Source organism: Octodon degus, unplaced genomic scaffold (genome assembly GCF_000260255.1).
Source record: "Octodon degus isolate 3935 unplaced genomic scaffold, OctDeg1.0 scaffold00054, whole genome shotgun sequence".
Taxonomy (NCBI): domain Eukaryota; kingdom Metazoa; phylum Chordata; class Mammalia; order Rodentia; family Octodontidae; genus Octodon; species Octodon degus.
In genome coordinates this window covers 8,288,634-8,303,278 of record NW_004524630.1, presented here as the reverse complement: position 1 = coordinate 8,303,278, position 14,645 = coordinate 8,288,634, and the positions used below count along the sequence as shown (strand labels likewise).

General features: G+C 39.2%; 1 protein-coding gene across 2 annotated transcripts in view; it reads left to right on the top strand.

Moving 5' to 3' along the window:
- Sntg1 (syntrophin gamma 1) overlaps positions 1-14,645 on the top strand; it is a 336,640-nt gene that overhangs the window by 137,568 nt on the left and 184,427 nt on the right. For both annotated transcript variants that reach the window (XM_004633382.1, XM_004633383.1), the window contains exon 10: positions 976-1,105. In XM_004633382.1, coding sequence (XP_004633439.1) covers positions 976-1,105 — 130 coding nt within the window. The remainder of the gene's footprint in view (positions 1-975; positions 1,106-14,645) is intronic.

The window sequence follows — 14,645 nt, the reverse complement described above, 5'->3', positions numbered from 1 at the left end:
TCATGGTAAGCTAGGAAAGGAATGCATCCACATTTCTTAGATTCTCTTGTATTTACATCCTATACGTTTTACATCTCAGAGTTTGCCCTATTTGTTGGAATCTAAGGATGTCACTTCTTAATTTAAAGTATGATATACATTATTTTTGACATTTCCTTTAAATTTGAATATTGATAAAGGAAAATAATAAAATTTGAATTTGATATTAATTATTTGCAAGGAGAGAATTTCAACTTACACAGTTCTGTTTTGTCCTTTTCTGTTTAGATACCTCTACGGTGTACAACAAGTACATTTATCACAGAGAATTATTGCATGTACTATACATATCATATCTTGATCCTTTTGACTTTTTTTTCCTTCCCTTCTTCTCTCCACAATGATCTCAGGATCCCCTTTACATGTCCAAAATATCAACCCTTGTAATACCTGTTTTGATTTGCAAACAAATATGTGACATGACATTTTTAAAAATTAATTTTATTGAGAAAGAAATAATAATAAGACAGTTTCAAAACAGGTTAGTAGGACAGTTACAATCATTAATACATTGCATATTATTGTCTTCGTAGTAGTTATTCATAGTACAAGATTCAGATATGATATCTTACCTAAACAATATTATTACAAATCTTTCTTCTCATTGAACTAAAAGAAAGTAGCTGCATATCTATGCTATCTATTTTGTATATATAGATATATATTTTTTTCACTAAAAAATGGTCCTTCATTTATGTCTCCCTTTCTGTTGAGTTTTGTCAGAGATGAGTATTCCATTGCCATTCAAATATTGTAGGTGTGTGAATTCAGCAAAATAATCCAATATAGTCCAGTAGTCCATAATAGTAGTGGGCTATCCACAGAACTAGCAATGCCCGAAATGTCCAAAATATCAACCCTTGTAATACCTGTTTTGATTTGCAAACAAATATGTGACATGACATTTTGATCTGATTTGTTCTGCTGTGTCTGCAGGCAAAACGCTTTTCAAGTCACTGCTGTGGATGGGGTCTGCAGTGGGATCATCCAGTGCCTCTCCACGGAAGATGCTCTTGACTGGCTACAAGCAATAGCAACTAATATTTCAAACCTCACAAAGCACAATGTAAGTATTCATTCATGAAGCATTTGATTACAGACTTTCTCCTCTTTGCAAGATTCTTCTCATATTTAACTTTGAATCATCTGTGTGGCATTCTTCCAAGAATGAGCTACTGCATATTTAACAAAACCTTTCCTGGAACACTTATCAAAAGAAAATCATCTTGCCCTAAAAGTTTCCATATAGTTTATCAGTTCAAAAATACTTTCCCATGTTTGTTTTCATTCATAAACTTCTTTTTTGTTTTAAACTTTTTAATGAAATTTATTTGGTACAGGATCTCACTAATGGACTCGTAGTGATCCTCATGTCTCAGCGTACCCAGTGCTGGAATTACAGGCATGCACCACCATGCCCGATTTCGGTGCCCAGCATGGTGCACCTGGAATTGCAGACCAGAACATCATGTGGTGCCAGGGGTGGAACCCACGTCTTGGCACTTGCCAGGCAAGCCCTTAGACCACTGAGCTATCGCCTCAGCCCCATAAACTTTTAAAATATGTTTTCTTTAAATAAAAGTATTTAATGTAAATACTGAATACATTTATGCAAAATCATTCTGGACTAATATAATCTGAATTTCCAGAAAGCATCATTGATTTACTGTTAGTGATCTTGACACTACACTGGGAATGTTTAAAGAGTAAGAGCCTAGGGTGAAAGGAGCTGATGGGGCACTGACGGTCGGCATGCGCCTGCACAGGTGCCAGCAGAGCAAGACCCTGTGGGCTCTGTGGGGCCCGCCCCCGCACTGAAGCGTATGGTCTATGTTGTCAGGAATGGCATTCGTACATTTCTTCTCTTCCCAGCGTTTTCTTCACTTTCATTCTTGTGTCTCTTTTTGGTCATTAACTTCTTGTTATTATTTTTAATAACCAAATAAATCCTCTGTCTCATTTACCTGTAGGGGATATTTAACATAACAAGATGTGCAAATACTTAAACCTGATTTCATTGCATGTGGATATTGTATAAATATATATTATTATGTTTTAGGAAAGAAATCCTCACCTATATCTTTTTCTTAATTTTCATTTCCGACTGAAATGGTTACATTCCGTGTTGAAGCACTTAAGAAGTCCTAAGAGAAACCCAAAAGTTTTATATATAAAAATTTAAACGGAAATGCATAATTCCCACCAATTCATAAACATACAAATATTTCCTTATGACTCTCAAATCTTGAGTAATTTAATACATATTTTGCTTTGATGTCTAAAAACCCCAATTAGGCAGACACATCTTTTTTAAAAATAAAAGGCCCACTTTGTGTCCATGTTTGGCTATTCTAAACAATGAGTTCTGTGACAGTGGCCATGACCATGGTGACAGTGCCAGAAGCTCAGTGTGAGAGAGGGCCAGGCCTCAGTGCACATTCTTTTTTTTTTTTTTTTTTTTTTTTTTTTTGCGGAACCAGGGATTGAACTCAGGCCCTTGCACTTGCCAGGGAAGCACTTATTCTACTGAGCCATCTCCCTGGCCCCCATATTCAGTTTTTTTCTGATGATTTTTCAAATGCTCATGTGATGGGCCTCTGCAATCTATGGCTAAGACATTTTATGTGCAGATCATCCTCAACATTTGAAGGTATTTGGAGGAGTCATATTCTAACTTTTTTGCGTGTATTTGGTTTGTGCATGTGTGAAGTTGTGTTGTGCTATGGTGTAAATAAAAATAGTTTGGAAGAGGTAGCTTCCTAAGTGCAAGCACAGTGAACATTTTTTGAAGGAATTTGCCCGTGTAGAGGCCTGAGCTGTGCACAGCTGGGCGGGCAGCAGTGGCCCCTTCCTTATGCAGTTAGTCTTTGCTAACATGGCGGAAGCACATTAACCTATGCTATTTATAAAAGAAAGAGAAGGGAAGGAAACAAAGAAGGAAGGAAGAACAGAAGGAGAAAGAAAAGAGGAAAGATGCAAGTCAAAGTAAAGCAAAGCAAATAAAGCAAATGAAAGAATAAAGAAAAGAAAAGAAAACCCAGGCAATTTTTCCAGCACTGTGCCCTTTTCTGCCTGAATTGTGCAGATGTTAAAGGCAGGAGTAAATACCTGCCTGGAGTTCTGAGTCTGTTTCATTGCTATGGAAAGAGTTTTCTGCGGTGAACGTTCAGCTGGAATGGTGTGACTTGGCTGACAAGTAGCTGAATCCAAAGTATGGTGCTTGAGTTAAAAACTAGAGTGTAGTGGCCTCTAAGAGCCTAAGGAGGATGTATGAGCTTCCTGCTCTGCTGCCGAGATTCCAGGCCCAGCACTCAGCGCAACAGAGGAAGGCTTTAGTGTGACTCACTGTTCAGAGGATTCAGACTCTGGTTGTCTGACTTCAAGACAGAAATACCTTGGCTGCAGTGTGTGGTGGAGCAGAGCTGCCCTCTCCGTGGTGGCTGGGTAGGGTAGCCCAGGATCACTGCCAGCACTAGACAAGCAGGGGCGGAGGCCGCCCATCCATGCCCAGGATCCTGCTTTATTAATCTGCTCTGCTTTGTAATCCAATGTGAGTGACATTTCAGGATTAGTCCTCCCAGAAGGAGAGCCAGATTGCAGCAGGTGTTTCATCTTTGTAATCAGTGCGCACAAGAGACCTGTGAACACAGACAGTGCCCTCGACAGACTTTGTTACAGCCGCTGGAAGAGCCGAATGTATATTTCCACATTGCTCTATTACACATTTCCATTGGTTCTTTCGTCTGTGTATCACTGTGTTCCGCTTTCACATCCTTTTCTGTAATCAGTGCCATACAGGACATCAGTGAGAAAGGCAAATCATGGAAATCCCAGAGGTGGAAAACGAAATAGTTCAGACCAGTCTATGATGAAGTGGAAAACTGAATAACGAACTTTAGAGTTGTAAGGAACAACGAAAGCTATTCTGTCTGTACTGTATGGAGAACTATTCTGTTACCTCTTCTTTCTTTCTACACAAGTAGGCATCTTCCAGTGAGCTATCCATTCAATAGCGGGTGAATCTGTGACGTCTTCGAAAGTGGAATTCACTGTAGTTTTCCCTTAAATAACCTCTCAGCCAGCCTCCAGTGGCATTTTTGAGAGCCTAAACAGTCCTGCTAAATTTCTCACCACCCTATATCAGTACTTTGTATATAATTTTTTCCATACAAAATAACAATGGATATACATGATCGTAATTTGTATTACACAGAGTAACTGGAAAGAATTTTTTTTTTTTAATTTTAGGGAAGGGTCTACAGGGTGTTCAGGATCTCCCTACTAGATAGGACTCATAGTGATCCTCCTGTTTACAGCCTCCCAAGAGCTGGGATTGCAGGCGCACACCACCACGCACAGTCTGAATTGCTGTCTCAGTGTGCCCCAGGGGTGGGGCCAAACCCCTGGCCCCTGTTCCACTTTGCAGGTGCTTTAATCCACTGAGCTGTTTGGCCAGCCCTCCTGAAAGAAATTTTTTAATGTCATTTCATCAATAATTCAAGCCTGGAATTTAAAGCTCACTTCATTTTATCAGATTCTAATTTTATGCTCTTGGTTAGGTGAAGTAATACCCTCCCTCTGCTGTATGTGTCCTAATCCTTAAAATCTACGAATACTCTCTATCCTGTGGCAAGAGGAGCACTGAAGGTGATAGATGTAATTAACGTTGCTAATGAACTGACCTTAGCAGGGGAGATTAGCCTGGATTATTCAAGTAGGTCAAATGTAATTACCGATGCCTTTTAAAATGCAAGATGAAATTAGAGTCAGGAAGAGGAAATGTCAGTCAAAGAAGGACCTGACCCACCACTGCCAGCTTGGAAGAGGGAGGATCCGAGAAACAGGCAAGGAGGAGCGGAAGACGCCGTTTCGGCTCTCGATTCTCCTTAATGGGGTGCAGTTCTGCCAGCTACCTCTGTAGACCCGGTCAGCACTCATGATGCACAAGACTGCAAGGTGGTACATATGTTACTTGTGTGTATTCACTTATATATCAAGTTTGTGACAATTTTCCATAGCAACATTGGAGAAGGACACGGCTGCTAAAACAATAAAGAGATAAAGAAAATAAAGATCTTCAGAAAAATCCAACTGCACTTTATCACTAAGTGAAAAGCCCCCTGTATAACTTAAAAATCAGACCTCTTCTCTTGTCATGTCTAGTTTTTTCAGAAAAAAAACATTTGATTCACTCACATACATCAGAAAATAACCTGACTCTCATTATTCATTAGCATAAGTATAAGGAAATTTATAATATCACTGGCGTTCATAGATCCTTTAGAAGTAATTAAATAAAAATTGCAAGAAAAAAATATTGCAATAATTGAGTTCACCCTCAATAATTATTGAGTAATTGAATAATGCATTCAATTGAATAATTGAGTGATTCATTCAATTGCAATGCAGTGGTTGAGCTCTTGATAGCTCACTATTAGGTGATACTCCCCTATACTGAGTAAACTGGGCAAGACCTGCCTTTCAAATTGGAAACAGAGCCTGCTCTTCTTGGTGTTGGTGAGGCGCAGCCAGAAGAGTTCTGGCACCACCGAAAGCGAGAGCAAGCAAGTGTGCAACAGCTCCTTGTGGCTGAAACCCACGTGAGTGCGCGAGTGAATCATCACAAGTAAGGAAAGGAGGCCAACGGCCGAGAAAGCTGCCGTGAAGAGGTGGGGTTGGGTGCCCTGGCTGGTGAGGGGGAAGGCGCCCCGAGCAAAGAGTAGTGGGTCGGGGCCACCTAAGCAGTCAGAGCGCGAACCCAGCTGTGTCTCATGCCAGTCCTGCATGTCGGACAAATAGTGAAGCAAGTGAACCATTCAGCCATTCAGATGTGGTGTCTGATGGACAATTTGCTGAGAAAGTGAAGCGGGAAATGTCCCAGCTGGCGCTGCAGTTAGTGATTCACTAATTCCACTAGCTAAGGGGTTAGCACTATAAATTGACCTCTCGTTTCAGAGTAGAGGAAAGTAGCGATGGACAGAAGAAAAAGTGCAATGATATTGTTCAGGTGTATTCCCCTTTGTGTCTTCTAAATTGCTACTCCTAATGAGATGCCTGAACAAAAAAAATGTGTTCTTTTACAAACTAAACCTTCATATAAGTCACTGTGTTAATAATAAAAGAACTATAATAATATGTTTAATTATAAATGAAGCTAATAATCTAAAACACATTTACAACGTGCAACTTTTATTTCTCAGGAATGTACTGCTTTATATTTTCCTTAAGCTTCCTCACTGAAAGGATGAAGTGAGCTGAAGCCGGGTCCCATGCAATTAGATCTCTCTCCCACAAAGCCAACGTGAACAGCTCTCTGCAGGAAGTCTTTCAATGACAAGAAAGCTGCTGCTTCTCAATGTAGCAATTGAGTTTTTGACAACTCAATATTAGGTGATACTTCCTTATACGGATTAAAAATCTGTCTTGTAAATTTCATCCATTTGTACCAGTTCTGCCTTGGGAAAGAAACTATAATTTAACTTCGCCTTTCATTTGGCAGTTATTCAAATATGTGGAGGCAAGGATCATATGCTGCTGCCTGCTCTTTTCTTTCTTTTCAATAGAAATACCACTGATACTTTCCTGCTCCTCACTAACAGGTCACTCAAGACGTTATTCAGTTCACTGTCCCTCAGTAGGAAATATACTTGATAGAGAAAATACTCGCTGTAGCGATACAGGCTGCCTATCTACAAAATGCTAGCAAAGGTTCCCTTCCTTGGTTTCCTCCTATTTCAAACATTGAGATTTTTATCACTCTGGACTTTTGTTAAAAATTAGGTTATAAGAATATTCAAAAAAGATTTTTAAAGCAAATAACAAATGTCATAGTTTGGAAGGTAATAGTTTTAGAGAACATCAATGTAGTCCACATTCGTATAAAGGTAATATTTATCCTACACCTTTGAGAAGAACGCTACAATGAGCAGGACTGAGGATTCAGTGGGCAAACCTATTCACTTAGACGTAAGAGCATCGCCTGGATCGATACAAAGGGAGCACTACACGGGTTCAATTATAGCAATAAATATCATGGAATACAGAATTTTTCACCAGTCTCAGGTAAAGTGAAAAGAGTTTTGGCAATTATAAGTGAGTTTTTCCTAAAGCTGTGCTTATTATTAAAGATAATAACTAATTTTAAATAATTTGATATACTTCCCATATTTACAATATTAAATCTCATTCTCTTATAAAATAATAGTCATATTTACTTGATTTTTATTTTACTTTCATAGGCAGATTCCAAGTCCCCTTAGGTCACCAAGAAGGATAAATTTTAAGCAGATCCTTAAGCTTTAAGCCTCACAAATGGTACCAATTTTCTTTCTTTCCAGTTGTCATCTAAATTTAATGATCTGTCAGTAATGGGTGGTACCTACTTGTATTTTGTGTATTATTCTTCTTTGTTCATGGGATAGTTCTTTGTGATCCTGAAAGTTATTGGTATCGAGTGTTTATGAGATTGGGTTGATGACTTTAAAATATTTGCCTCACAATGACTAAACCATTAAGCGGCTCAAAGGTCTACAGCTGAGCTGCTTCATTTGTAAAAGAGACAGAAGAAACAGCCAGGGCTGGCCAAATAGCTCAGTGGGTTAAAGTGCCTGCAAGCTAGGCCCAGGACCCGAGGGCTCGATCCCCAGAGCTGTCATGCTGGCCCTGTCCTCGGGGTACAGTGAGATGGCAATTGAGACTGGGCATAGTGACACATGCCTTTAATCCCAGCTTTTGGGAGACTGTAAACAGGCATATCACTAGGAGTCTGATCTAGTAGTGAGACCCTGAACACCCTATAGACCCTTCCCTAAGATACAAAGAAGAAGAAAAAGAAAAGAAACTGCCAAAGCACAGCTCTCTCCACATGCCAGTTTTCACCAGCATTTCAGTATCTCCCAATCATTCTTTCCTACCACAACACAGAAATTAATCCCAATTGAGGGCAGAGAGAATTTCATCTGACATCTCTATTACATCACCTACTAGAAAAGGTAAAAGAAAACAAAGAAAAAGCACCTTACCTCATTTATTGTGGATTCTTCCGTATGTAAACTGCACATGCCACTTATTGGAAAAAATATGTATATCAAAATATGTATGCAAAGTGTAACATGTACACATATGTGCCTGTGCTCACACATACATGTACATTGGTGACATGAATGTGGGATTTAACTGTATTCTTAAAACAAGAGGAACTTGGGCCACAGCTCAGTGGTCTAAGCGCCTGCCTGGGAAGTGCCAGGACTGGGGTTTGATCCCTGGCACCACCTGCGGCGTCATCCTTGCCCTGAGCACGCTGAGCCAGCCTGCAAGACCAGGCGTGGTGCTGCACACCTGTAATCCCAGCACTGGGAGGCTGAAAGCAGGAGGACCAAAGACAGAAAAACAAGAGGAACTTTGTGTGCTGACCAAAGACACAGTTATTTTTCCCCACCAAATTAGAACTTTGGAAGGCAATGTTTGCTACATTTCTCCTACTCCAAGATGTCACCAAGGGCTCATCTCCTGTGTGCAACTTTACTTTCCTCCACCATCTTTACACTGCCTGCTGCTTCACGATCACACTAATGCTGGAAAATTCCAGACATCTTTTCAGTGTTCAAGACAAAAATGTTAGAGAAGAGAGAGGAGTGGAGCCAGGCACAACTCCCCCGCTTTGTCAAACTAAAGAGAAAGTTTTCCCAACACCAATCGCTGGACAAATGCATACCTGTTCACCTGAGTGCCCTCATGGGGTGTTTGGGGAAAGGTGATGTGTGTGGCAAGTACTTACCTGTCCCCAGCCTCCATAGTTTGATGTGACAGAGAAGGTCATGGACAGTTTTTGTAACCATCAATCAGCAATACCTACTACATTTCTTAATTTCTAGGGTTATAGTTTCTATAATATAGAAAATATATTCAATCTAAATCAATACGGTGTGGGTAACCAATAGCCTTTGTGAAAATGTGAGATAGTCTCTCAGGGTTCAAATACATAGACATAGACAGAGAGAGAAAGAGAGACAGACAGACAGACAAACAGACAGACAGATGGATGATTTTAGCTATCTTTGAGTTTATGACGGAGGGAATTTAATTATCTATTTGAGTTTATTTGTGATGACAGGAATGTCCCCAATATTCTCACATTTTACACAGGTTTCTATTTTCTGAGGGTCGGATATTTAATTCATAGGGATTTACTCGATTGAAAAGTAAACAAACGTTTAAAACACTGTCTCGTAAAGATGCTGATTGCGAACATCTCAGAGAAGAAACCGTTTTTCTTCTGTCTGCCACGCCAGAAGGCTGAACAAAGCTGCAGGCGCGTGGAAAGCGGTGACAGCACAAGGAGAAGCAGAGAGGAGGTTGACTGAAATGGGCGGAGGCTGTGCTCGGAGGCTGGGGCGTGCGGCTCTCCCAGGCCAGGGTGTCCCTGCAATAGACCGTCTCTTCCTCTTCCCAAGCGAAGAGTTGCTCGCGTTCTTAGACGCTTAGATGTATTTCTGGCTCCCGTTTGCTGCTATTTGCTGAGGCAGTTTTCCTTGTGTGCCAGTTGTGAGTGTCAGACACGCAGGTGCCAACTGAAAATGGTCAGGGAGAGTGAAATGAAACAGCTTTGGAGACAGTCCCTGATACTGGAATAAAAGTGAGGGTGACTTTGGGCATCGCATTATACACAAACTTTTGACAATCATTATTCTTTTCTCCTTACATGATTAGAGTTTATTTTGGCAAATTATGTCTGGTGCGCTTTGATAAAATAGCCTGATTTTTTTTTTTTTCTCTTGGAATACTGCACAGCAGAAGTTGAGGTGTTTTAACAAGTTTTGAAAATTCCCAGCCACACTTGTACTTGTCATAATTCAAAACACCTGCTTTGATGCTACGTGAATAATGCTGTCATATGAAAGCAGAGCAGTTTTACTGTGCATAGTCTGTGTGCCCCACAGATCCAGCTGGGCCTGCCTGCCTGGCTCACTGCTTTCATTTTTTGGTCTTTTTCTCCTGGCTGGAGCAACTGTTTTTCACATTCTGCAATTTCACAGCCATGACCTTGACACACCCACCAGGTCTGCCTCCCCCAGTGGCAAGGCCTGGACCACCCGTACCCACAGCACAGGGGGCCTCCCCACTGGGCCCATCACCGACCCAGCCCTGAGATAACTCAAATGAGTACGAGACAATCATTGCCCACGGGATAGATTTTCTTTCCATTTAAGGAACAATGAGAACTGCAAAGAAGGCAGCTAACAAATTGCTCATCCTTGTTTATCCTGTTCAGTTTAAAATTGAGCTTTCTTGATTTGACATTGGAGAGATGACTTGAGCTCCAGAGCCATACACACGTGCACATGAACAACCCATCCTATTTTGTGGCCCAGCTGAGGTCAGTTGTGCAACTCAGGTGTCAAGACCCAGCCTGCTTCCCGTAGGCCTGCTTGGCTTTTCTTCACCTTCTGCTCTTGTTTTCTTGGGAATGAGCATTCTCACTTCATACGTAGGAAGTGATGTGTGTGACTGCTTCCGACTATTTCTAAGGAAGCAAAATTAAGAAAAGGCATCTTACCTCTAAAGGTTCACTGAGTACTGAGGGCCCCAGACCTGATAGATTCTTACCTGCTAGGAAGCACAATACTTTACAGAAGGAGTAAATGCATTGTGGTGAACAGTTAGGTGCAGAGCCAGCAGGAACTTACACAAGAAATTATTTTAAAATTGTAGAGCTCACTCGCAGATTCTAAATATCTTGTATGCTAAAATGGTGATCGGATGCTAAGACCATCTCGGTGGGGGGAAAGGTAGCCGCATCCAGCACTGACTGAGAGTGTAGCCCGAGTTCTTACATGAACACCCCACACTTCCTTAACTTAGAGACTAACTGCTAATTTAGCAATGGTGAAGCTATTTCTTTGTGGGCAGATAAAAAAATATATATATTTATAACTTTGGAAGCCAGCCAGAGACCTGTCTCTTTTGACATTCTTTTCCTTTTAGTTGTTTTATATACGGTTGTGCTATATTCATCCTGCTGACATAAAATTACTAGTTGCAGTTTTTACTTACCAACTGTATCAAATAATTCTTGAATGTAGAGATGCTGCACCACTGACACAACTTTGATGTCTAGCATATAGTTGTTCTTACGTTTGGTAAATGTGAGTAAATGAATAATTCAGAAGTCATGATAGAATCACACATATTTGTGAATGATTTCCAGCTGATTTCAAGTGTCTAATTTTTAGTAGAGTTTATGAGTGTGTGTGTGTATGATGATTTCTCTTTCTTTCATTCGTTTTCTTTCCTTCCCCCCCTCCCTTGGGCTTTTGAGTTTGCTAGCTATGCAGTTCAGGCTGCCCTTGAGCTTACTTTGTAGTCCAGGCTAGTCTCGAACTCTCAATGATACTCCTGCCTCAGCCTCCAGAAGACTGAGATTATAAGCGTGCGCCACCATTCCTGTCATGTTCGGTAACCTCAGAGATGACAAAAGAAAGTACAGTGAAAACTTCTAGCGCAGGAAAAATAAAGTTAAAAGTAAATTCAGCTTTAATACCTCATCATCTTACAGCATTTATTTTCTGTTAATGGAGATGTTTATTTGAAGCAGCACGACATGCTTTTACATTATTTTGTGAAGGCTTGGGCATAACCCAGGTAAAAGAGCATAGGAAATAAGTGGAGGAAAAATATGATCTAAGATGAGTGCTCTTGAGGTAGAAATCAATTCTGGGTCTTCCCTTTCCGTGCGAAGTGCATCCCGTAGCCAGCAGCTACCGAACGGACACACCGTCCTTGCAGGCCTACACGCTGTCCTTCGTCCATAGGCACACTTGTGTCTATGAGTCGTGATCTCCCTCGATTGTCACACATCTGTTAAAAACATTGTCTACCCATCTCTACAGAAATTGGAAGCATGCATGTGCCTTGCTTCTCTGAGAGTTAGTTCCTTGGTTAAATCTTCAAAATGGATTTGATGGGAAAATACTCCTTGTAGAGCAGGGTTTGCATCATTCTTACTGAGAACATATTTCACAAGCTGTGAAACTCCCTGGTACACAAAACTCCATGCCTAAAATATTAATAGATTAAAATGTTTTTTTTTTAATCTAAGAACTTTCCTAACTGCCAACATTTAATTGAAGAAAAACATTTCTAAGGGCATTTCAATATGGAAAAAAAAAAAAAAAAGAAGTCTCTAAACTGCATTTGTCTGATGGTCTAAAGTGATGATTTTTAAGCTTTTGGATACAAGCGAGGCTTCTAAAAGTTAAAATACAAATTATGCAACTTAAAAATATATGAAATATTTCAAACAAGTGTGAACTTCACCTTTTCTAATTTATTTTTGACAACTTATCTAACAAAATTTTATTAGGTCTTACATTGCAATTAGGCCACCTTAATGGATCAACAATAATTAAGCATTCTATGAGAGAACCTAATAGTTAATAAAATATGTTTAAAAAATAATTATTTGATCAATTTCACATGCTTATCTCTTATAATCTGAGCAAGTATTTTGAACATAACAAGATTCACAATAATAGCCATTGTTAATTTTCTATTATGTTGTTTTGAAATTATTTATCATTGTTCTATTTTTTCCTCTTTAAAATAAAAGTTGATCTCTTGGACAGGAGCTTTCTTTCCCTCAATAAATATATTATGCTCACAAAAAATAAAATAAAATAAAATAAAATAAAAGTTGAAAAAGAGAGAAGGACACATTTTCTCCCAGGATTTTGCAAGCTGGATATTATTCATGATATCTAAGCAGATACTTAATTTTGACAGGAAGACAATATGTAAAGGTGAGTAATTTGTAGCATAGTACAGTAATCATTATCTGCTCAGCTTTTGAGTAAAAGAAATACTGGGAAGATATTTTTTTAAAATAAGATTTCTATACCCTAATATTTGTCTCCTATTTTTGAAGTGGTATTAAAATTATAAACTCAGGGCCTGGGAGATGCTCAGTAGAAAGAGTGCCTGCCTGGCAAGCACAAGGGCCTGAGTTTAATCCCTGGTTGTGCAAAAAAAAAAATAAATAAATAAATAAATAAATAAAATTATATACTCAAAATTCCAGTGAAAAGTCTTTAATGAAAAAGTATGCATTGAACTTAATATTTTTGTGATATATAATTATATATACTGCATAAAATAATTTATGAGCATTTATTGTTTTATATATACAATTTTATCAATAACTGATTCATACAAGGAAATTGTTACTGATATCATAGGATGCAACAAAGACAGTAACTTGTAGAAATGCTTAATAAAATGTGCCAAACTTCTAAAATTATTTAATATTTCAAAGATATGCAACAAATACTATTTTCAATAATAAACTGTAAGATCTTAGAAATTATATTCTTTATATGTATAAAATATGAAAGTTAATATTGTGTTGTAGGGTTAGTGTGATAGCTCAGTGGACTAAGTATCTACTTAGGCGAGTGGCGGGATTGGGGTTTGATCCCTGGCAGCACAAGCCACGCTTGACCCACTGCCAGGCATGCTGTGCAGGCCAAGACAGGGTGTAGAGGCGCATACCTATAATCCCAGCTCTGATGAGGCTGAAAATAGGAGGATCACTATGAGTCCGAGCTACATAGTGAGGCCCGGTATCAAGTATATCTAAAAAAAAAATTGTATTTGTTGTTGGCTTTCTGTAAAATTAGAATTAAAATTCCACTTTCTGAAAGACAATATTTAAATATACTGATATATATTATATATATGCACATATATGAGAGAATATATATATATATATATATATATATACATACAGAATATATGCTGAAAGACTATATCTATATATACTCTATGTACTTAACTTTGATATTTTGTGGACTTACTGTTTTTTAGAAAATAAAACTCAGAATCCTATTTGGCTGAAATTAGTAAAAGATTTTTCTTTTCCTTTCTTTCATTTTTGTATTTGTGTACAAAACATAATAGTGATGTTTGTTTGGGGAATTGCTTCATGTATATGATACTTGCAATCATTTTTTCAAAATGTATTTGGTTGGTACAGGGTCCCTCCGTGCAGCTTGGACTCACAATGATCCTCCTGCTTTCAGCCGCTCTCACACTGGGATTACAGACATATGCCACCATGGCCAGAATCTGACCAGTTTAGCCTGCCCGGGGGGCAGGGTTTGTGTGTCATGGGGTGCTGGGGGTCAAACTGCGGTCCCTGTGCTTGCCTAAGCTTGCTTAAGCAGGGTCTTTAGTCCATTGAGCTACCTCGCCATCCCCAAAAGTGGACACGGGGCACATCTGTGTCTTTTTTTTTTTTTTGTCCCTGTAGTACAGGTGATAGAACTCCGGACCTCTCACTTGCTAAACAGGCATTTATGCTGCTGAGGTATCTTCCTGCCCCCTTGAAATCCTTTTTAATCCCTCCACCTCCCCTTCTCTCCCCTCACCTTTGCTTATGTCCAAAATCTCTGCCTTCTTTTTTACCATCTTTATTTTAATCACTAGTTTTTAATACTTCATTTTTCTCATGTAGGAGAAACCATGTGATAATTAATTTCTGACTCATTTCAGTAAGCACTATGGTTTTTGGTTCTATCCATTTTCCTGCACATGACATGATGCCTGTCTCC